This window comes from Heteronotia binoei, chromosome 1 (assembly GCF_032191835.1).
Source record: "Heteronotia binoei isolate CCM8104 ecotype False Entrance Well chromosome 1, APGP_CSIRO_Hbin_v1, whole genome shotgun sequence".
Classification (NCBI taxonomy): Eukaryota; Metazoa; Chordata; class Lepidosauria; order Squamata; family Gekkonidae; genus Heteronotia; species Heteronotia binoei.
The window spans coordinates 20,856,467-20,879,785 of record NC_083223.1 but is presented as its reverse complement, the minus strand read 5'-3'; the positions used below and the strand labels follow the sequence as shown (position 1 = coordinate 20,879,785).

Sequence of the window (23,319 nt, the reverse complement as noted above, 5' to 3'; positions counted from 1 at the left end):
CACTCAAAATTTTACTTTTCATTCTCACTCCACAATTCACACAGTCTACTAGGAATCTGTGTTCCTGCACTTGTATGAATCCCACACTCTACTATATTCCACGTAGGAACTCTCACTTGTTTTACATATTTCTACCAAACTAACGACTTCCTAACAACTTTCTCAGACTTTCTACATTATGGCACTCATCATTCAGGAAACCACAGGTCCGCAGAGTCCAGTGTTTTGTATTTGCGGGCCTGGCAGCCAATATATTTTGAGTTTTATTAAAATGATTTTCAAAATCCACCCCCCCCCCAGACACATAAAAAATTTAATTATGTGTACCTATTTACTATTTCTAAATTATAGGACAAGGACATGTCGCTAAAAGGATAAAGAGAGGTTCCCAACATGGTTTCTGGTGCCCACTAAGATGCCTGTATTGTAGCGGCTCCTGCTGAAGCCATTTAAAAAAAAATCTGCACAGTCAGATGAAGGCCCGGACAGACTGGAGGACCCACTGATCTTGAATTAGACTTTCTCCATGAATTTATAATTAGATTATTAGAGCTGGGGATGTTTAGCCTGGAGAAGAGGCAGCTGAGAGGTGATATGATCACCATCTTCAAGTACTTGAAGGGCTGCCATATAGAGGATGGGGTGGAATTGTTTTCTGTGGTCCCAGAAGGTAGGACCGGAACCAATGGGTTGAAATTAAATCAAAAGAGTTTCTGGCTCAACATTAGGAAGAGCTTCCTGACCGTTAGTGCAATTCCTCAGTGGAACAGGCTTCCTAAGGAGGTGGTGGGCTCTCCTTCCTTGGAGGTTTTAAAACAGAGGCTGGATGGCCATCTGATAGCAATGCGGATCCTGTGAATTTAGGTGGCGGTATTTGTGAATTTCCTGCATTGTGCAGGGGGTTGGGCTAGATGACCCTTGAGGTCCCTTCCAACTCTATGATTCTTGAATTGATAGATATGAAAGTTGCAAATGTGAGTTCCCGTCAGCTTTGATAAAATCTGAATTTGTTTTATGTATGTGAACGCACACCCCGTAGAAAACCCCCGCAAACCTACGTTTGCTCCCTCTCTTGGTTCCCACGATCAGTCGTCTTCTTGCTGAACTGTGGCACCCAGCACCCTCGTCTTCAGAAGAAATGGCATCAGCGATTCCCTAAGGAAGAAAGTCATCAAGGGTCTTTGTGCCATATGTGACTGTCTTTTTTTCTCCATACGAGATTTTTTGACCAGGCTAGCATAAATTTCTCCAAGCCGACGCCTTCTCCACTGCAATACACTCTTACTTGAAACTGTTATCTGGAACATTTTGTTATAGTTCAGCAACACATTGCACTTAGACAGAAAAGGGAAAGGGCATTTTAGTTATGCTTCCCTTTTTAAAAACGCGATTTAATTTAAGAGTGATTCAAGGACATGTTTAAAGAGGATGCCAGATAGCAGCAGGGCTTTTTGGGTAGAAAAAGCCCAGCAGCTCATTTGCATATTATGCCACACCTCCTTGTGGCACCATTGTTTTGCACGGGGCTTCTTTTGGATAAAAATCCCAGCAGCTCATTTGCATATTAGGCCACACATCCCTTGCAGCACCACTGTTTCATGTAGGGCTTTTTTTGTAGAAAAAGCCCAGCAGCGACTCATGTGCGTATTAGGCCACACTCCTGACACCAATTCAGCAGGAACTGCATTCCTGTGCATCCCTGCTAAAAAAAAAAAGCCCTGGGTAGCAGCCTCTGGGCTGCTGGGGAGGGGCAAGTAGTACTATGAAGAGGGGGCCAAATGCCACAGGGGCTCAACTTTCTCCTGGTCAGCAGCAATGCAGGAGATGACATGCTTTGCCTGCTGGATCCAAGCTAAGCTGCTGTAGCTCAGACTTGGCAAATCATGGCACAGGATGAATGCTTTTCCCTGGGTTAAGAAAATGCCATGAATGGGCTCAGATGGGAAGGGGGGAGTCATGGAACAATAACAGCTAGGAGAACATTTAATAGACTAAATATTTCAATATACTGCTGAAATACTCTATGGTTTTCTTATGGCATTTATACACTTATCCATACAAAAAAAAAGTCTGAAAAGCCTGGTTTAGCCCAAGCTTGCCAAAAGCTTGAAAGCTAAACAAGAGGGTTGTTTAGCTTTCTAGCATGTGAAATATGCAAAGACAGAAAACGCAAGGGTGGACCATAAAAAAACTCTCCAGAATTCACAAGTACCAGTAGACATCAGTCTATTGAAACATAGTCATAGTAAATACAGATAAATGAAATAGAACTGGTGGTAGTGATTCAGATACAAGTAGTAAGAAATAAGTTTCACAATTCAAGAAATGTTCTTCAGTAGTAAGCATGAATCCACTCCTCTGTGCTCCTTCATATAATAATGTTGTGATATTTAATCTGGAAGCGGAGACTAGACTTGAGAGCTGTGCTGGAAGTGATTTTAGTCATCCTTTAAGGACAACAGCTGCTCTGTTAGCGGTGTTAGCGGTGCTCTGTTAGCGGTGTTAGACCGGTAGTTAGCGGTGCAGGACTTCCGCTGTGGCATTACCAAGGCTCAGTTTTCTCTCTGTATGCAAAGTCCTTAGGAGAGATCACTCATGAGTTTGGGGTCAGGTGTCATCAATGCACTGGTGACACCAGTGGTCATTTTATAGAAAAACAGGTGGTGGAGCTCATCCAAGGATTGTTATGCAGCTGCCCATATTATTCAATGGACAAGGAGGTGGAACTCTCAGAAAGGTTCAGGAGCTGTGCTCCTGTGAGCTCCCACTGAATCCGAGGCCTGGGTGACACCCAGTTCTGCATTTCATTGCTTAATGACCACTTGGCACCAATCCAGCTGTCTTTAAGCAATGCCTGGCTGCTATGGTTAGCTGAGTGAAGAGGAACAAGCTGAAAACTGAAGAGGTGGTTGGGAGGGGCCGTGGCTCAGTGGCAGGGCATCTGCTTGGCATGCAGAAGGTCCCAGGTGCAATCCATGCACATGAAAGCCTATATCCAGAACTAAACTTTATTGGTCTTAAAGGAGCCCGTGGACTCAAACTTTGTTCTGTTGCTTCAGACCAACATGGCTAACCACCTGAATCTACGCTGTATATATGGAGTGGCCAAACTGTGGCTCTTTCACACATATTATGTGGCTCCTGGAGGTCAAGGAGGAACTTAGTGCAGACTTAATCTCAAGTCTTCCCTATGCTGGTTTTATGGGGACTGTTATTCCCAGCTTTTGTACTTTAAAAAGTCTCCTAACATGGTCATGTTATATAGTGCATAGATAATGTATTTTATCTTCCTGTGCAAAGATTGTGTTAAGAGTTTTCATAAAGACATGTGTGTAATATTTGTTCATGTCTTGCGGCTCTCAAAAGACTGGTGTGTATTCTGTGTGGCTCTTAGGTTAAGCAAGTTTGGCTACCCCTGCTGCATATAGTTCAGATCCAGCCAGCCCAAGCAGGCCTCAATCATCTAGGGCTCTCCTTGCCCACCCACCCCCAGTCAAAAGGCCAGCAAGCCACCCACCACCCAAAATCACATAAGAAGTGGAGAAACGGTGGTGTGGGCTTCTCCAGGGGTTAAAGAGAGCTGCTGGGGGCGTGGCAAATCCCCTGGTGGCTGGCTGGCTGCCTGCTCTCCTAATCCAGGGATTGTTATGCAGCTGCACCCACTATTTAATGGACAACGTAGGTAGGTGGGGAGGGCATCAGAAAGGTTCAGGAGCTCCTGTGAGCTCCTGCTGAATTCAAGGCCTGCTGCTTGTGTTTTACTGTTCTTTAGTTCATGCAATCCAGTTGCCTTGCGCTGTTTCTGGTATGTACTGTTCTGTTGTTACTGAATTGTCTTCTGTAAATCCATAATCCACCTTGAGCCTCACTGAGAAAGGCAGACCATGAAATAAACACAAAGGACCTTGCTTGGTGTTGGACTGAAGAGGCCGCCCATGAGGAAGGAATGGCGTAACCTTTCTTCGAGCTAGCGACAAATTGAGCTGCACCCTCCAATGCAACTAGGAAACTAGAAATGAACACTGAAATCCAGATGAAAAACCCACAATTTGGGCTGTAAATACATTCTGAGGTTTTTTTTACCAGTTTTCTCCGGCGACTCTGAAGAATGGGCGTTTGGGTTTGAGGTCTTTTTATATCTTCATTGCTCCAATTCCCGTCGTTCGAAGTCTGAATTCTGATGGGAAATGAAAAAAGAGGGTTTTTACACAGTGCAAACCTACTATGATCATAGAGTTGGGACCTCCAGGGTCATCTAGTCCAACCCCCTGCACAATGCAGGAAAATTCAATGCAGGAAATGATTCATGATCAATGTTGTAATTTCAAAGAAGGTCAGATCTTTTACCCAGCATTTGCTGGAAACTTTGCATGACAGACCCAAGAATTCAGCAGCAGGCTGATACTTCTGTGCGTTGATCGCTGCTGTCTCTAGGGCGATGCAGGCTCTGGGAAGCGCCTCCCCTCAACCCCAAAAGAGTTCAAATCCCAAGCAACTGCTGTGTTGCCAGAGACACTGGCCATCCACAGGGCTGCAGGCTCAATGGCTGAGCATCTGCTTGGAACACAGAAGGTGTGACGGACTACCGGGACCACGGAGGAACTGCTGCTAACAAAACATCAAACCTCTCTCCCTGCAAAAAAATGTATAGCGACTAGAAACTCTTTATAACAAATCTCTGTATTCAGTAACAAATCCAAATCTCAATATTATAAATATTGCAAAACGACAAACTTAGAGAGACCATACAATGAGTTCTCCATCCGATTTGGAGCGGTTTGGAGAAGCAGACATGAATTAAATTTGCAGAAATGTTCCATAACAATGTATTATAAATTGTTGACAGTAAGGCAAAACGAATGAGACATACTGAGATATATAAAGTTGTTTTCCGACACTACTTACCTACTGCACGGCACACTGGAGAAGACAGTCCCTGGAAGGAGAGCTTTGAGGCTCGAAACGACTTTAGGATCGGTTTTCGTGATCCTCGGACTTTATTTATGATTATTAATTGATGTTGACATTAGTCACAGAAGAGACAGTAGGAATAACAGTGTTCTGTGGAAGGAGAACTCATTGTACGGTCTCTCGAAATTTGTAATTTTACAATATTTATAATACTGAGATTTGGATTTGTTACTGAATACAGAGATTTGTTATAAAGAGTTTCGAGTTGCTATACATTTTTTGCACAGAGAGAGGTTTGATGTTTTGTTTGGAACACAGAAGGTACCAGATTTAACTGCCGGCATCTCCAGTTATAACTTACAAGCAGTGTTCCCTCTTAAGCTGCAGAATCTTGTGAGCAAAAACTCTACTTTGTGAGCGGCTGGCATTAAAGTGCTGAGCTACTGCATCAATTAGTGTGCACTGAGGTCATCCTTCCTGAGCTAAGACAAAAATGTGCGAGCTGGAGGCTAAAAATCTGTGAGCTAGCTCATGCTAACTCAGCTTAGAGGGAACACTGGTTACAAGGATGAGGTTGTAGGTGATGTGAAGGGCCTCTGTCTGAGACCCTGGAGAGCCGCTGCAGGTCTGACCTCGATAGACCAAAGGCCTATTTCAGTATCCAAATATATAACAGGGACACAGTGTAAAAATGTTAATTAATATGCATCTACTGTGTATAAAACTGTATCAAATTATTACATCTGCTGTTTTTAATCCATATTTATGAAATGCTGGATATTAAGTTCTATTAAGAACTTAATAAGTTCCGTAAGAACTTATTAAGAACTTCTATTAAGAAGCAGATTATAAGCAATTCTATCACTCCATCGTTTAAAAGAACAATTCATGAGAGTTTCCAGCAGGGCTTTTTTTTGTGGCAGGAGCTCCTTTGCATATTAGGCCACACACCCCTGATGTAGCCAATCCTCCAAGAGCTTCCAGGGCTCTTAGTACAGGGCCTACTTTAAGCTTTAGGAGGATTGGCTCCATCAGGGGTGTGTGGGCTAATAGGCAAAGGAGTTCTTGACACAAAAAAGCTCTGGTTTCCAGTAACTCTCTTCCCAGAGAACAACAATGCCATTAGCAGAGTTCATATATAAAGTTCATAACAATTTTCAGAACTGACCATTCCAGTGAGTTGCATGAAATCAAAATCTGGCCATGTTGGCTCTTGATTAGAGTGCATCTGCAGACAGTCTTGCAATATATTTAAATGTCTGACAAGAGTTCCAGGTAGATCAGTCCTTCATCAGAGAACACATATGCAAGTGTCTTATTTGTGGAGCCCAGAATATGCTTGTTTCACATATACCTGAGGGGCCAAACTGTGGCTCGGGAGCCACATGTGGCTCTTTCAGACGTATTGTGTGGCTCTCGAAACCCCCACTGTTCTGTTGGTTGGCTTGGAGAAGGCATTTGTCTCTTTAAATCATTTCTTCAAGTGAAGCCAGCCAGCAGCTTGGAGAATACATTTAAAGTTAAAGTTGCTTTCTTTCTACCTCCACCATCTATTTGTCTCTCTCCCTCCCTCAGATGTCTGATATTTATTCTATGTGGCTCTTACATTAAGCAAGTTTGGCCACCCTTGATATATACCATCTCGCCAGTGAAAAGAAAAACTTCTAACGCTCACAAAGGCAGAAAATAAAACTTTATTCAGCATTTCATAAATACTGAGTAAAAACAGTAGATTTAATTTTTTGATACAGTTTTATACACAGTAGACGCATATTGATTATTCTTCCAGTATAAGGCAGATTCAAATGTGTAATCCAAAGATCCTTTGGGGAAAAATGGGGCCTATGTGCAGTCACGATTATCCTAGGGTGGGTACTTGCTTCAATGGTGCTTTCTCTCCCATGCACGCTATAAAGCAAGCTAACAGATTCTTTTATCTCTTTGGCAATATATTCTTTTAAAAAACAAGAAGAGGCACAAACCTAACTTCCATGACTACAAATAGAAGAGGGAGAGGGTCTCATGATGAGAGAAATGTTCAGCAACAGGGTTTTTATATGAGGTAGTTCAAGACAGAGAGGGCTGCTTGCTTTCATCCAAAGAGCTACTCACAGGAGAGCTCATACCCTCTCCGGGGAGACCTCAGCTTGCTCTTGCTCCTTAATTGCTTGTTATGCAGAGTGCTGGAAATGGGGGTGGTGTAAGCAGCCTGCAGGCTTTGCGTCAGTCTTCTACACAAGTCCTTTTGACATTGGAGATAGACAGATTTCTAGTTCAAAAAGTTGACAAAGATGGTGAGGGGTCTGGAGACCAAGTCCTATGAAGAAAGGTTAAAGGAGCTGGGGATGTTTAGCCTGGAGAGGAGGCGACTGAGAGGTGATAGGATCACCATCTTCAAATACTTGAAGGGCTGTCAAATAGAGGATGGTGTGGAATTGTTTTCTGTGGCCCCAGAAGGTAGGATCAGAACCAATGGGTTGAAATTAAATCAAAAGAGCTTCCGGCTCAACATTAGGAAGAACTTCCTGACGGTTTGAGCGATTCCTCTGTGGAACAGGCTTCCTCAGGAGGTGGTGGGCTCTCCTTCCTTGGAGGTTTTTAAACAGAGGCTAGATGGCCATCTGACAGCAATGAAGATCCTGTGAATTTAGGGGGAAGTGTTTGTGAGTTTCCTGCATTGTGCAGGGGGTTGGACTAGATGACCGTGGAGGTCCCTTCCAACTCTATGATTCTAAGTTTCCAAAGTTGGCCCAGTACAAGACTGCACCACAACCTAACCAAGAGAACCCCCTCTGCGTAGTTCCATCCCATTATTGGCACCAAACTGCCACTGGCAAATTGCCATCGGCAATTTTGTGCCAATAATGGGATAGAACTACACAGAAGGGATTCTGCCCAGCCTAAGGTGTTAGACGGGCCAAGGGTGCCCAGCCTCCTGCCCCAAGCAGCAATGCAAATAACACTAGAACGTGCTCTTGCAGAAGGTATCAAAACCTGTCACTGGCCTTCACTGACTCTCGTCACACTGAGTTTTATCGGCCCCAGGGAGAAATCGAATCATCTGGGCACAGCGAACAAAGAAACAGAACTCATAACGTTACTACTGTAGCTTGCTACTTACACATTAGATTGACTTTCAGCTTCCACTGGCGAAGATTCGTGCTTCCCACTGCCACTGCCTTTACTAGTCTGGACAAATTCGATCTCTGAGTCAGAACAGACCGAATCCACCTTTCTCTTCTTTGAGGACAGGGCATGGCTTCTGTCACTGTTCTCCGGGTCTTCCACTTTGGCTTCACGATTCCCAACTTCAGCCTGCTTAGGTTCAGCTCTGCTCATCAGTTTGCCTGAACGGAAAGCAAAATGTTTAGGGCAACACTTCTCGTGCAGTGAGATATGACAGACTACATACCACTTCCAAATGCAGGTTCAGGGGAAGGTTTGATTGTGACTGAAAGACGCATGAGCACACAATGTCCTCCAGTTGTTTTAGAGGAACAGCATTTGCTCCCTCATCCCCCAAAAGCAATGCTGGAGATCACAGAAAACCTGTGGACAAAACACCTGGAGGCCCAAGACAGCCAGTGTGTTGCAGTGGCTAGGATGTTGCACTAGAATCCAGGCAGGGCTCACTTTCTAGCAGGAGCTCCTTTGCATATTAGGCCACACCTCCCTGATGTAGCCAATCCTCCAAGAGCTTACAGGGCTCTTTTTACAGGGCCTACTGCAAACTCCTGGAGAACTGGCTACATCAGGGGTGTGTGGCCTAATATGCAAAGGAGCTCCTGATACAAAGTGAGCCCTGCCTAGATGCAGGAGACCCATTCAAATCTTCACTCTGCCATGGAAGCTGGCTAGATGATACTTGGGCTGGTCACACCCTCTCAGCCTAATCTACCTCACAGGGTTGTTGTGAGGATAAAATGGAAGAGAGGAAAATGACACAAGAACGTAAGAGAAGCCATGTTGGATCAAGCCAATTGCCCAACCAGTCCAATATCCTGTGTCACACAGTGGCAAAAAAGAAAGCTGCCTTCAAGCGGTTCACCAGCAAGGCCAGAACTCTAGAAGCCCTCCCACTGTTGCCCCCCCCAAGCACCAAGAATACAGAGCATCACTGCCCCAGACAGAGAGTTCCATCTATACCTTGTGGCTAATAGCCACTGATGGACCTCTGCTCCATATGTTGATCCGATCTCCTCTTGAAGCTGGTGATGCTTGTAGCTGCCACTACCTCCTGCGGCAGTGAATTCCACATGTTAATTAAGCCCCTATAGGTCCCCACTGGGAAACAAAGGCTGGGTTTAAATGAACTCAAGGGATGGTTTCCTCCCTAATTCTCTCACCAGCCAGGTCAAATTTCCCAAAAAACATGAGCGGGGGTGGCTGAGACATGCCTGCTGTCCAAGAGATGCCCCACATTCCATTCACAACGCTTTACCCTTTTTTAATGCTCACTTTGGCCTGCACTATTCTTTCCACCTGAGTTCCTGTTAAGCAAAAATAACTATGAATTTTCTGTCACAAAAAATCAAACAACATTCTTCTTTGATTACTGGATGGACAGAATTGAAATCTGCACTAACAAGTTTGTTGAAAATGCACAAGAATTTTTATAGAAGTGAAAGAAACACCAATTTTAGAGTACTTCCCCTCCCCCTCAAAGGTGGTAAAATAATGACACTGTATCAGAATATAAACCTGGAGTCAATAAAACAAATTCTTTAGAAACTAGACAGCATTTATCCAGCACTGGAACAATCATAAAATAGCTCTGCCCTATCCTTTCCAGTAATTATGATGCAATTTTGTAATTTTTATTACCCAGATGAGCTATTACTACAAATGGGCTTCACAGAAGGGATCATTACCCTTTCTTACCCTCAAAAGCAGCTTCTGAGCATTGGGTCTCTTTGGGAATGGCCGCAGAAGAAATCAGTACGAAACCCACCCAATACTCATTTCTGACTTTGTTTTCCATTTAGGACAGAGCTGGGTAAGTGACGTAATTTTCACAGGTTCTCCCTTCTCTCTGCACTTCCCCGCTGTCTCCTTGTTCCTGAGGAGATTTTTGTGTGGTGGGCCTAGATGGTTCAAGCAAAGATCACCTGCTGAAAACGCCATTCCACTCCCCACCCTTTGGACCTAAGCCACTGTTACTTTCCCAAGTTGTTTCCTATCCCAGCTCCCACGCACTCTTTCAGGACTACTTGTAGCCACACACCTGCATATGTACAAACGAATGTTCCTCTGTCGATGTCGTCAAGGCAACGAACTCCCCAGCCCTTCTTCCCTGTGTTGAAGACCTGCAACCGAACCTGAAGGCCGTGCTGGACTACTCTGTTCTGGCACATCATCTTGTTACAGCTGCAGGACAAGTTGCATTCGTAAATTCTGTCACAGGAAAAAAAAAGGGACACAGTTCTGAGCGAGGAGAGGAAAAAAAAGCTGACCAGCAGCTGTCAGGGGAGAACAGCAAACCCCTCCCGGAGCCCTTAACGCCTGCCAATGTTTCTGAGAAAGAGCTGCACTCTTCAGGGTCTGTGCTAGGTGAGGTAGGCCGTTGCCTAGAGCGCTGTCTGGCCACAGGGGCAGGCTCCTTAACACCCACGAAAGCCCTGCCTTGAAGCATTTCATGCTGCTGCTGCCCAAAAGCTTGCAGCGCTGTTGGGGTCACCTCCACCACTCTTGGATCAGAAGGTTTAAGGATGCTGTGGCACAGGAGGAAGTGGGGCGAGGCACCCTGGTGGCCTCCCGATTGGCCTTCACCTCCTCCAGCCCCACCAGTGCAGCCAGGCCCTGCAGCCAATTGGGAGAAGCATCTCCTGTGCCCTGCATGTCACGCCCCCCCACCACTGCCAAAGTGGCAATGGCTGCAGCCAATGGTGAAGGCCGACCCGCCAAGGTGAGGCTGCCTTTTATTCCCTCAGCTGATGGCCAAGGTGGGGCCTGCCAAAGTAAATGGGCCAGCAGGTGAGGAAGGAGGTAGGCAGGGGCATAGCGGGCAGGCAGACACAGGCTTCCTAACCTCACCTAGGGAACCAAAAAGCCTGGCGCCAGCCCTGGCACCCTTGTACTCAGAAAGCTTAGTTGGTTACTAAAACTAAATTGCCAGTGGGTCAGAAATATGGGTTTTCTGCCTCCAATCTAAACACCGTGAATTCATAGGCACACAGCCCATTATCATCTAAGGCAGAGGTCCCTAACCTTTTTGAGCCTGTGGACATCTTTGGAATTCTGACACAACGCAGCAGGCGCAGCCACAAAATGGCTGCCGCAGGAGGAGAAGCCAGCCTCTGAATGGCTACCACAACATGGCTGAACAGGATATGGAACCAGCCACATAATGGCCACCACAGCTTACCTTCAGTCACTCAGTGAAGATCCTTGTGCTGTGGGGCAGTTGCTTCCATAGTAACGTTTTAAAAAATTTGCACAGCCCATCAAATCTCCAGTGGCCAATCGGAAGCCTTGCTGGGCAAAAGTCCCCACCTGGCCCTGCTCAATTTCTAAAAACACTTGGTGGGCACCAGGAAAGATGGCTGCAGGCACCATGTTGGGGACCCCTAATCTAAGAGGTGCCTGCTAGTCTGTACTTTCTCATTCGTTTTCTGTAAGATGATATATAACACAGAACAGTAATGCAAAAATGACAGAAGAAAAAATTGCATGTCTAAATCGTGACCCTGTTGAACAACAGGGTAGCCTTTTGCGACCTGAATTATTATTATTTTTTAAAAAGAGTTCCTTACCCACTAGAAATGGGCCAATCCAGCCTCTTGTGCTTGTATCCACATGAGGATTCATTTTCTGGAGAGGAGGAAGTTTCCCTACAGTTCTTCTGAGTCAGAATCCGGCAGGCGCATTTTGTCCTAGAAAGCACACAGGAGGTCTGGCAGAAATAAGGATATGAAATAAAGCCACAAGCCCCATTTCCTCTCAGGATACCTGGAGACAGTGTTCCTTCAAAGGCCCATTTCCTCTCAGGATACCTGGAGACAGTGTTCCCTCAAAGTTGAGTTAGTGTGAGCTAGCTCACAGCTTCTGGCTCACGCATTTTTGTTGTAGCTCAGGAAAAATGGCCCCAGAGCAAACTAATTGATGCAGTAGCTCACAACTTTAATGTCAGTAGCTCATGAAGCAGAGTTTTTGCTCACAAGACTCCACAGCTTAAAGGGAGTATTGCCTGGGGGGGCAATTAATTTTTGAGGAACTTAGCCACTTCCTCAGATTTTTATTTTTGGGACACATACACAGAACATTTACCCCCCACTACTTTTCCATGCGGTAATGAAGGCCACACGTCATACTGGATCACGTGAAAATCCAGGGGCCTCTCCAGGCAAATCGCTCAGCCAGTGGCAAGAAGGTGAAAACAGAAAGAAACCGCTCAACAGTAGCCATCACACCTTTCCTATCATACAAATGTTGTTATTGCAAAAATTACGGAGAGAGGAAGGCTGGTGGCAAGGATGGCCAAACTATGGCTTGGGAGCCACATGTGGCTCTTTCACACATCTTGATGTGGCTCTTGAAGACCCCACTATCCCATCAGCTGGCTTGGAGAAGGCGTTTAAAGTTAAAAGATGCTTTTTTCTCCATCTCTCCCTCCCCCATCCATCTTCCTTCCTTCCAATATCTGATGTTCCTGTCTTGCAGCACTCAGAGCCAAACTGGCTGGATAAGCAATATCAATAAAGTAAAAGTCTTGCGGCTCTCAAACATCTGACATTTATTCTATGTGGCTCTTACGTTAAGCAAGTTTGACCACTCCTGGCTTAGCAGTTTCCTTCTGTCTTTACATTGATTTACGCTAAGTTCCCTTTTGCTTTCTCAGTGACAAGGTAGCAGTCTTATCCACCCCCTGAAAGCTGACTTTTAATGACCCCACCTCCAAATGCCTCTCTTCCAGGTGGTCAAGGCAAACCCCTGATGCAGCCAATCCTCCAAGAGCTTATAGGGCTCTTCTTACAGGGCCTACAGTAAATTCTTGGAGGATTGGCTACATCAGGGGTGTGTGGCTTAATATGCAAAGGAGTTCCTGCTACAAAAAAAGCGTAGTAAAAACTCAGTCTGTGGGACTCCATCCTAGCAGCAGCAAATTTTGCTCCTTTTATAAAACCAAAACAATTGAATGCAATGGATGTTAACTGTGTTCTAACCATTAAGTTCAACTAGGGGCAGAAAGCTTTGTGTCCCAACATGTGGCATTAAAAGTTTTGCCAGCAGGGAGTGCTCTAAGAGCCAACCATCACATACATTCTCCAGTACAGACCGCATTCTGCAAATCTCTGGGCAAAACCAGAGCAACTTTAACCCCCCCTTTTTTTTGGGGGGGGGGGAAGGAGAAGGAACGCACAGGAACGCAGTTCTGGCTGGTTTGATGTCAGGGGTGTGGCCTAATATGTAAATGAGTTCCTCCTGGGCTTTTCCTACCCAAAAAGCCTTGTGTGAAACAATGGTGATGTCAAGGGGTATGGCTTAATATGCAAATGAGTCCCTGCTGGGCTTTTTTTAACCAAAAAAGCCCTGGCAAGATGCTACACACACACACATCATCTTGCTTCAGCAGCCAATGAACGTTCATCAGAGAGCAGACCCTTCAGGATCCTCACAATCCCAGGCGCTCTCTCAATACTTACGCATCCCTGCAGCCATCTGTGCAACTGCATGAGGCAAGAAACGCGCTAGAGAGATTGTTCAGGAAGAGTGCACGGGGCCAAGAGGTCTTGCGGTACTTAAAGTAAGGCAGCCGCTCGTGGTCGACCTCATTGCAGAAGGAAATGGGCGTCATTTCTGCTCCTTTGCTGACATCGTGATCGAACACAAATCCTTTCCGGCCAGGGTAGCGCCTGAACACCTGGACGTAAGTGTTGAAAGAAAAGTGATCCAGAAACAAAAAGCCGCATTTCGTCTGGAGCAAGTAATCCTGGACCTCTTTGAAATCCCTCAGGCTCCTCCCGCAAGGGGCTTTGTAGGCTACGTCCAGCGTCTTGGAGTGCAGGTCTGCTTTGGCGTGCCTCCTTTGGAAGCCACACAACATGGGCAGGTTCAGGGGATTCCCACCTTTGTAGGAGCTCCAGGGCCTTGGGACAAGACAGTCATGGGAGCAGGTGTGAAGCTGGTATGGGAGCCTTGAAGGCACTTCCGCTCCTCTGGCCGGATCTTCTGTAACTCTTGGAGATGCCACCTCCTTTCTCGCTGCTCTTCACTCATGCCAAGAGTTGAAAAAGTGGCCAGGCAACCAGCAAACAGGTTGGATTGGTTTAAAAAGAAAAACTGGAGTTATTCATTAAATCCCGCAACACATTCACTCACATTTCAGTGGGCATATTTATGACCAGAGGTAGAATTCTATCAGGAGCTCCTTTGCATATTAGGCCACACACCCCTGATGTAGCCAATCCTCCATGAGCTTACAAAAAAGAGCCTTGTAAACTCTTGGAGGATTGGCTGCATCAGGGGTGTGTGGCCTAATATGCAAAGGAGCCCCTGCTAGAATTCCACCCCTGTTTATGGCCCACTGTGACAGTTGCCTGAGCACTTTGATGAACCTGCATCTGATCCTATAATAAATTGGATCACAGCATCCAGGTCATTTAATTATGTCCTACCCTCGTGATAGTTATTTTTCATCCAATAGATAGAAGCAGTTTTTAAATACCCCACTTTTCTCTACCTTAAGGAGTATCAAAAGCGGCCTATGATCGCCTTCCCTTCCCCTCCCCACAACAGGCACCTTGTGAGGTAGGTGAGGCTGAGAGAGCTTTGAGAGAACCATGACTGGCCCGAAGTCACCCAGCAGGCTTCAAGTGGAGGCGAAGGAGAGGGGAATCAAACCTGGTTCTCCAGACGAGAGGCCTGCTGCTCTTAACTGCTACACCATGCTCTAAAGCTCTAAAGGTAAAAGGTAAAGTCCCCTGTGCAAGCACCAGTTGTTTCCGACCCCGGGATGACGTTGCTTTCATGTTTTCACAGCAGACACTTTTTACGGGGTAGTTTGCTATTGCCTTCCCCAGTCATTTACAATTTTCCCCCAGCAAGCTGGGTACTCATTTTACCAACCTCAGAAGGATGGGAGGTTGAATCAACCTTGAGCCAGCTACCTGAACTCAGCTTCCACCGGGATCGGTCTCAGGTTGTGAGCAGAGCTTGGACTGCAGTACTGCAGCTTTAACACTCTGCGCCACGGGGCTCTCTTTACGCTAGCTCTAGGTGCAAGCTATTCCTCTGTCCTTCCCCCCCACCCCAAATGTCATGGGCTGGGGCCAGGTCAGGCAAAGTCCAGGGGCAGTCCAAGGTCTGTAGCTGGTGAGCAAAGAGGGTCCAAGGCGCAAAAACCGAATCACAGTCCAGGTATCATAGGTCAGAGGTTCAGAAGCCAAAGTCAGGGGGTCCAGAAGCCAAAGTCAAAAGCCAAAGTGGATGCTAGAACATCAGATAAGTGACTAGTTGCTTACACAAAGCCTCCTCCCAAAGCCCACAGCTATATAGCCCTCTGCTGTCTGTTGCCCATTTGGGCTAATTGCTGGCTCAGAGAGGCAGCCAGGATCCTGCTGAGACTCAAGCATCCTCACTCCTAGAAGGACCAGAATCCTTTCAAAACTCAGGGCGCGTCTTGCTCGTGAGCGTGCCGCCCTCCTCCGATCCCTGAGGTCCTGACGAAGGCGGTCACGCACACGAGCCACCCGAGAGGGCGAGGCAGGGGGGCTGGGATCTTCTCCAGCAGGAGGCAGGGGCACTGGTACAGGTGGCAGGGGCACAGTTTCTTCTGCAGGCTCAGCTTCTTCTGCAGGGTCCCCAGTACCCATGACACCAAAGGGGATTCAGTTGGGGCCAGAGTTTTACTCAGTTTGGCCCAAACATCGCATTCCGTTTCTATCTAGACATGAGCCCAGGAGCACCATAGAGAGGAACAAGATTTTCAGGGTACAAGCTTTCAAAACTCAAACCCCCCTTCACCAGACACCTGAGAATCAAAGCTCTGTGTCAGATAATTAGTGAAACAATCGCACACACGCAGAGAGCAAGTACATATTATTTATACCCTTATTTATTTACTTACAGAGAAAAACTATCTCCTGAGCTTCCCGTTGTTCCAGCTAATGGAGAAGGTTCAGCACGTTCACGTTTCTGGGTATTTTTCTCAGCACCGTTTACTTGGAAGAACAAAATACAAATTTCAGTAGTAAACATTTTATACTGCAATTCAAACCAATTGTATTTAAGTTAATTACAGCCACACTGCTATTTAGGTAAAGGTAGTCCCCTGTGCAAGCACCAGTCCTTTCTGACTCTGGGGTGACGTTGCTTTCACGTTTTCACAGCAGACTTTGTTACGGGGTGGTTTGCCATTGCCTTCCCCAGTCATCTACACTTTCCCCCCAGCAAGCTGGTTGGTACTCATTTTACCGACCTCAGAAGGATGGAAGGCTGAGTCAACCTTGAGCCGGTTACCTGAGCCCAGCTTCTACCAGGATCGAACTTGGGTTGTGAGCAGAGCTTGGACTGCAGTTTTACCACTCTGCGCTACGGGGCTCTTATAATGCTTACAGCCCTAGAAACTGGTTTATTAGGGTAACAGAACATAAGAAACTGATCTTTCGCTCTCCTTCTGGACTGAAAGCTGTCTGCAGAATGCAGATGGGTAGTTATATCCAGGGCTTTTTTTGCAGCAGGAATTCCTTTGCATATTAGGCCACACACGCCTGCTGTAGCCAATTCTCCTGGAGCTTACAGTAGGCCCTGTACTAAGAGCCCTCTAAGCTCTTGGAGGATTGGCTACATCAGGGGTGTGTGGCCTAATATGCAAAGGAGCTCCTGCTACAAAAAAAGCCCTGGTTATATTCCTCTAAAGGTAAGAGTATTGTGAATAAGCAGGGTTGCCAGTTCCAGATTGGGAAACTCCTGGAGATTTGGGGATGACAGGGACCTCAGTGGGGGAAAATGCCCTAGTCCACCCTCCAAAGCAATCATTTGCTCCACAGGAACTGATCACTGTAGTCTAGAGATGAGCTGTAATCCCAGGGGATCTCAGGGTCCCGCCTGAAGGTTGGCATCTCTGTGAGCGAAAGCAAAAGAAAACAGAATTCTAGTGGCACCCTAAAGGTCAACACCTTTTATTCCAGCATTCAGTTAAGAACATAAGAGAAGCCATGTTAGATCAGGCCAATGGCCCATCCATGCCAACACTCTGTGTCACACAGTGGCCAAAAAAAAAACGAGCACCAAGAATACAGAGCATCACTGCCCCAGAGAGTTCCAACAATACGCTGTGGCTAATAGCCACTGATGGGCCTCTGCTCCATATGCTTATCTAGTCCCCTCTTGAAGTTATTTATGCTTGTGGCCGCCACCACCTCCTGTGACAGTGAATTCCACGTGTTAATCACCCCTTGGGTGAAGAAGTACTTCCTTTTATCAGTTCTAACCCGAGCGCTCAGCGATTTCACTGAATGTCCACAAGTTCTCGTATTGTGAGAAAGGGAGAAAAGGACTTCTTTCTCTACCTGCCCTATCCTGTGCATAATCTTGTAAACCTCGGTCATGTCACCCCTCAGTCAACGTTTCTCCAAGCTAAAGAGCTCCAAGCGCTTTAACCTTTCTTCATAGGGAAAGTGTTCCAACTCTTTAATCATTGAACCCTCGTTCCCATGAGGGGCAGGGCTGTGTCTCACTGGAAGAATCTCTGCTGGGCATGCAAAGCCTTTGTGGGCAAACAGAGGGCTCCAGGTTCAATCCCCGGCATCTCTAGTTAAAAGAGCCAGGCAAGAGACGACATGAAAGACCTCTGCCTGAGGCCCAGGAGAGCTGCTGCCAGTCTAAGAAGACAGCACCGGCCTTGGTGGACCTGGTGGGCTGAATTAGAAGAAGGCAGCTCCCTGTGTGTGTTCATGGGTGAGTCAGACCTCACTCTGTAGAAAATCCGCTCACAGAGGTTTTTATCATCCAAAAATAAATCACAAAAAGCAGGACAGGGTGTGGGGAGAATTGTAGGACAGTAATTCTTAATTGTACAGGAGCCCCGTGGCGCAGAATGGTAAAGTTGCAGTACTGCAGTCCAAGCTCTGCTAACGACCTGAGTCCAATCCTGGCGGAAGCTGGGCTCAAGTAGCCGGCTCAAGGTTCACTCAGCCTTCCCTCCTTCTGAAGTTGGTCAAATGAGCCACCGGCTGGCTTGGAAAAGTGATTTAAAGAGAGAAATGCCTTCTCCAAGCTGGCCAACGGGATGGTGGGGACTTCGAGAGCCACACAATGTGTGTGAAAGAGCTGCAGTATGGCCACTCCAGACAAGAATCAGGGAGGCCCAGGTTTAAATCCCCAGTCTGCACTGGAAACCTGCTGAGTGACCCTGGGCCAGTCGCACGTTCTGACCCCAAGCGATCTCACAGGGTTATTTATGAGGATCAAATGGAAACAGAAAGGATGTGAACCACCAAGGCTTTTTTTTGTAACAGGAACTCCTTTGCATATTAGGCCACACACCCCTGATGTGTGTGGAGAGCCAGTTTGGTGTAGTGGTTAAGTGTGCGGACTCTTATCTGGGAGAACCGGGTTTGATTCCCCACTCCTCCACTTGCACCTGCTGGAATGGCCTTGGGTCAGCCATACCTCTGGCAGAGGTTGTCCTTGAAAGGGCAGCTGCTGTGAGAGCCCTCTCAGCACCCCGCCCCCCACCTCACAGGGTGTCTGTTGTGGGGGAGGAAGATAAAGGAGATTGTGAGCCGCTCTGAGACTCTTTGGAGTGGAGGGCGGGATATAAATCCAATATCTTAAATCTTATCTTAAATCTTATGTAGCCAATCCTCCAAGAGCTTACAGGGCTCTTAGTACAGGGCCTACTGGAAGCTCCAGGATGATTGGCTACATCAGGGGTGTGTGGCCTAATATGCAAAGGAACTCCTGCTAGAATTCCACCCATGATATTAGGCCACACACCCCTGATGTAGCCAATCCTCCAAGAGCTTACAGGGCTCTTATTCCGGGGCCCACTGTAAGCTCCAGGAGGACTGGCCACATCAGGGGTGCGTGGCTTAATATGCAAAGAAGTTCCTGCTACAAAAAAAGCCCTATGAACCTCTTTGTGTTCCTAACGGGGAGAAAGGTGGGGTATAAATGAACCAAATAAATTTGTAAAAACTCCACAACAGTCCCTTTTCTAAGGAAATCAGAGAAGTATGATATTTCAAGAAACAAGACTGCCCCCCAATCTAGTTCTTGTTTCCCCTGCCTCAGCAGAAATCCTACTCAGTGTAGGACTAAAGAAGCACCCCGGGAGTAGAGAAATTAATTGATTCATACCATTTAGCAGGGGCAGCAGGAGGGTCTTCAAGCCTGCCTGGGTGATAAGTGTCACAGCTTGGAAGCACTCTGTACCAACGACAAGGACCAAGAAAGGAAAAGAAAGCTCTGTGAAAAAGACTGTAGCACAAGGGTGGAGGAAGGGAGGGAGAGAAATAGAGAGGTGGCAAGAAAGTAACTTTAATTCTAAATGCACTCTCCAAACCACCAGCTGGCTTGGTTTTGAGAAGTTATTTAAAAAGACAAATGCCTTCTCCGTGATGGCTGACAGGGCAGTGGAGGCTTTGAGAGCCACACAATATGTGTGAAGGAGCCACAGTTTGGCCACCCCTGCTATAGCAGCTTTCAGAACACACAAGTCAATGAGAGCTCAGAGTGGCCATTGGTATGGCAGGCTTTCTGAACTCCCCCAGAAGCCTTTGCAAAGTCCAAGACATTGACAATGCCCTAGAAGGGTGAACCAGGATGAAGTACACAAACTGGGCAACTGGGCTGAGCATCTGCTTGGCAGAAAGAAGGTCCCAGTTCAGTCCCCAGCACTGCCACTTCTACCTGAGACCCTGGAGACCCACTGCGAGCCTGAGTAGGCAATAATGACCTTGGTGAACCAAAGGTCTGATTCAGCATAAGGCAGTTTAACCCGGGGGAGGAAACCTTTTGCCACAATGAGCCTGCATTTCTATACAAAAACTGCAGCGCTTCCAAGCTGCCCACACTATTTTCTCTTCTGAGTGAGCAACCGGGCAAACCCCCAACTGTTTCCCTTTCAGAGGTTGGACTGAACAGACTCCACTCTCAGGTTCAAAGAATGTGGACCTTTCTTACACACCCAGGGAAATGCTGATTGCTACTTCAGGGTCAGTCAGCAATTTTTTCTCCAGGCCAGTTTGGCAAGGAATCCAAGAGGTTTTTGCCATCTCCTGGGCACTGAGCAGGGGTCACCGAGGATGTGTGTGTGGGGGGAAGGTATTTGTGAAGTTCCTGCACTGTGCAGGGGGTTGGACTAGATGACCCTGGAGGTCTCTTCTAACTCTGTAATTCTATGATTCTAAGACAAACTGTATGCGCTTAAAATGGCTGCCTATCAAAGATTACTTCAGAGCTACAGGCAAGGAAGGGGGTGGTTACAACAGACAACAGAAAGTGAAGAACAACCTCACAACGTTAGTCCAGCCCCCTGGAGACGCCTGACGAAGTTTCAGGCGAGGGGAGGAAGTTCTTTTCTTCTGTTCTTTTATGTCACGATATCCCTGCATAGCACTAGACCATTCGGTAGAGCTGAGGTGGAAGGAAGGCAACGATTTTATACAGACTAACAGCTAAGCTCTGAGAATAAAATGCCCAAGGAGGAGCGCCTGTGTCTTCCCCAGCTGCCTCCCAGTTTATGCTGCTCCTTGTCTGAGCTCAGCTAAACCTGACAACGCCAGGCTACAGCCCTGCCACAGACTGAAAGAAGGCACAACAAAGGGCAAACATGGAGCTGGGGAGTATTTATTACTGGCTCCTTGCCAGCCCATGGTCTTCTGAGGGGACACTGAAGACACCAACAAAGTAAATGCACCCTGGTTTAATCCCCAAGAGTTTTGGTGCTGTTTCATCTGTAGATGTTTTTCACCTGTGATCAGGTATCATTTTGGGCAGGAGCTCACAGGAGTGGAGCTCCAGAACCTCTAAATTGTATTGTGCTCTTTCTTTCTTACTCCACCCTCCAATACTTGCTTCTAGACTCTATTGTTCAAACCTTCCCCCCCCCCCCTCCGGCCGTGTGAGAATTTTGCTGAACTCTAAGATTTCACAAACTTTCTAATTTTTTCCCCCATAAAAAAGGGAAAATAACCAAAACCTATCAAGCTGACAGATGAAAATCTTCATCATGCCACTGTGGTCACATAGGAGAAAGTCATTTAAAAATCTGAAGGGAGTAACGTTTTATTATGAAAATTATAATTCTGGAAGCATTTTAAGGTAAATGCTGAGCTGATATAATTTAGTACACCTTCCAGTGATGTCAGGGGTGTATGGCATATTGGAATGAGTTGCCTTATGAGCTCCGGCACCTCTTTTCCTAGAAAATTCCACACCCCCACCCCAGGGTGAGGTTCAATCTATTCTTTTATGTCATGAGACAGCTGGAATGTATAGATTCAGGTCCAGCAGCACCTTGGAAACTAGCAAGATTTTCAGGGCATGAGTTTTCGATAAGCTGAGCTCCCTTTGTCAGGCATGAGTAGGAAGGAGACCTGAAGCTCTTCATCCTAGTCAGAAGGTGGGAGGAGAAGGGTAACATTGCCTTCTAACTGGGATAAAAAGCCTTAGATCTCCATTTCTATCCGTTGTCAGGATCATACTTGCACTGTATTCTCACATATTCACTGTACTAGTCATTTATTGCATTTATTCCACTGAGCAAACATTTACTGCATTGTCTTGCCAAGCGTTTACCCATTCAACCTGTCTTGTGGCATCTGCTTGCTGGTAACGATTTTTCCAAATTGTGCAAGAGGTGGCTTTTGCAGAGACCTAGTTGTCTGGTATAGTAATGGCTGGAATTAGCAGAGTAATCTTGATATCCCACATTTACATCAAAGCCTGGGAATTGTAACAGACTTGGGGAGGGAATGAACTTTTGCATGCTTTTTCTGTTTCCTATATTATCTACCTTGTTTGTATGCAAGTTATTCTTGGCAACGGCTCTTCAGCAGAAGGTCGATGCTCTGTACCTGACTCTCATTAAAATCTTGACCATTTTCATATGTGCTCAAGTTCCTGAAGTCGGTAACTGGCAAAACCTTAGACTTGTGTCTGCCAAAAGGAGTTCTGACTCTCAAAAGCTCATACCCCTGAAACTCTTGCCTGTCTCCAGTGCGCTACTGGATTTGAATCTAGGTGCTATGTAATATAATAATATAATAATAATTTTTTATTTCTATCCCGCCCTCCCCGCCGGAGCGGGCTCAGGGCGGCTCACAACATAATGATACATTACATCGGTTTTACATAATAAAAACATAAAAACATAATTAAAACAGTTATAAATTATTAAAATTAACATAACAGTGTGGCGTTATAGAACATTCCAGCAGCATAACTAGCTTTGTCACTGATTCTGTCACTAGTTGAAGGCCATCCTGAAAAGGTGGGTCTTACAGGCCCTACGAAATTGATCTAAACATTTTAGGGCCCTCACCTCCTCAGGGAGTTGGTTCCATAGCATTGGAGCGGCGATAGAGAAGGCCCGATCCCGGGTGGCCTTCAGTCTGGCCTCCCTTGGCCCAGGGATATTCAACTGGTTTTTCCCAGATGACCTCAGTGCCCTCTGGGGCTCGTGTGGGGAGAGACGGTCCCTCAGGTAGGTAGGTCCTCGGCCATATAGGGCTTTAAAGGTAATTACCAGCACCTTGTACCGAACTCGGTATACCACTGGCAGCCAGTGCAGCCCGCGCAGCCCCGGCTGTATGTGCTCCCATCTTGGGAGCCCCAACAACAGCCTAGCCGCCGCGTTCTGCACCAGCTGCAGCCGCCGAGTTCGACACAAGGGCAGCCCCATGTAGAGGGCGTTGCAGTAGTCCAGTCTCGAGGTGACCGTAGCATGGATCACCATTGCTAGGTCACGGCGCTCCAGGAAGGGGGCCAACTGCTTCGCCCGTCGAAGATGAAAGAACGCGGACTTGGCAGCAGCCGCTATCTGTGCCTCCATCGATAATGAAGGCTCCAGAAGAACCCCCAGGCTCCTGACCCTATGTGCCGCTTTAAGCTGCACACCGTCAAGGACCGGTAAGGGGATTTCCCTTCCCAGGGGACCGCGACCCAAGCAAAGGACCTCTGTCTTCGTTGGATTCAACTTCAGCCCGCTCAGTCTGAGCCAACCTGCCACGGCTTGCAATGCTAGGTCCAGGCTTTCTGGGACGGAGCCAGGCCGGCCATCCATTAGTAGATAGAGCTGGGTGTCATCGGCGTACTGATGGCACCCAAGCCCAAACCTCCGGGCAATCTGGGCAAGGGGGCGCATATAGATGTTAAACAACATCGGGGAAAGAACTGCCCCTGTGGCACCCCACATATTAGTGGGTGCCTCCGGGACCGCTCCCCCCCAATGGCCACCCTTTG

The 23,319-nt window shown here is 46.8% G+C and overlaps 1 protein-coding gene across 1 annotated transcript in view; it reads right to left on the bottom strand.

Annotated features, from left to right (window-relative positions):
- The window catches only part of SETDB2 (SET domain bifurcated histone lysine methyltransferase 2), a 47,865-nt gene that overhangs the window by 4,309 nt on the left and 20,237 nt on the right, over positions 1-23,319 (bottom strand). Inside the window, exons 3-10 of the mRNA XM_060259434.1 lie at positions 19,159-19,281; positions 15,977-16,070; positions 13,554-14,117; positions 11,664-11,783; positions 10,136-10,305; positions 8,033-8,258; positions 4,084-4,177; positions 1,059-1,155 (exon numbers count right to left, since the gene is read on the bottom strand). Of these exons, the coding sequence (XP_060115417.1) occupies positions 1,059-1,155; positions 4,084-4,177; positions 8,033-8,258; positions 10,136-10,305; positions 11,664-11,783; positions 13,554-14,117; positions 15,977-16,070; positions 19,159-19,281 (1,488 nt within the window). The remainder of the gene's footprint in view (positions 1-1,058; positions 1,156-4,083; positions 4,178-8,032; positions 8,259-10,135; positions 10,306-11,663; positions 11,784-13,553; positions 14,118-15,976; positions 16,071-19,158; positions 19,282-23,319) is intronic.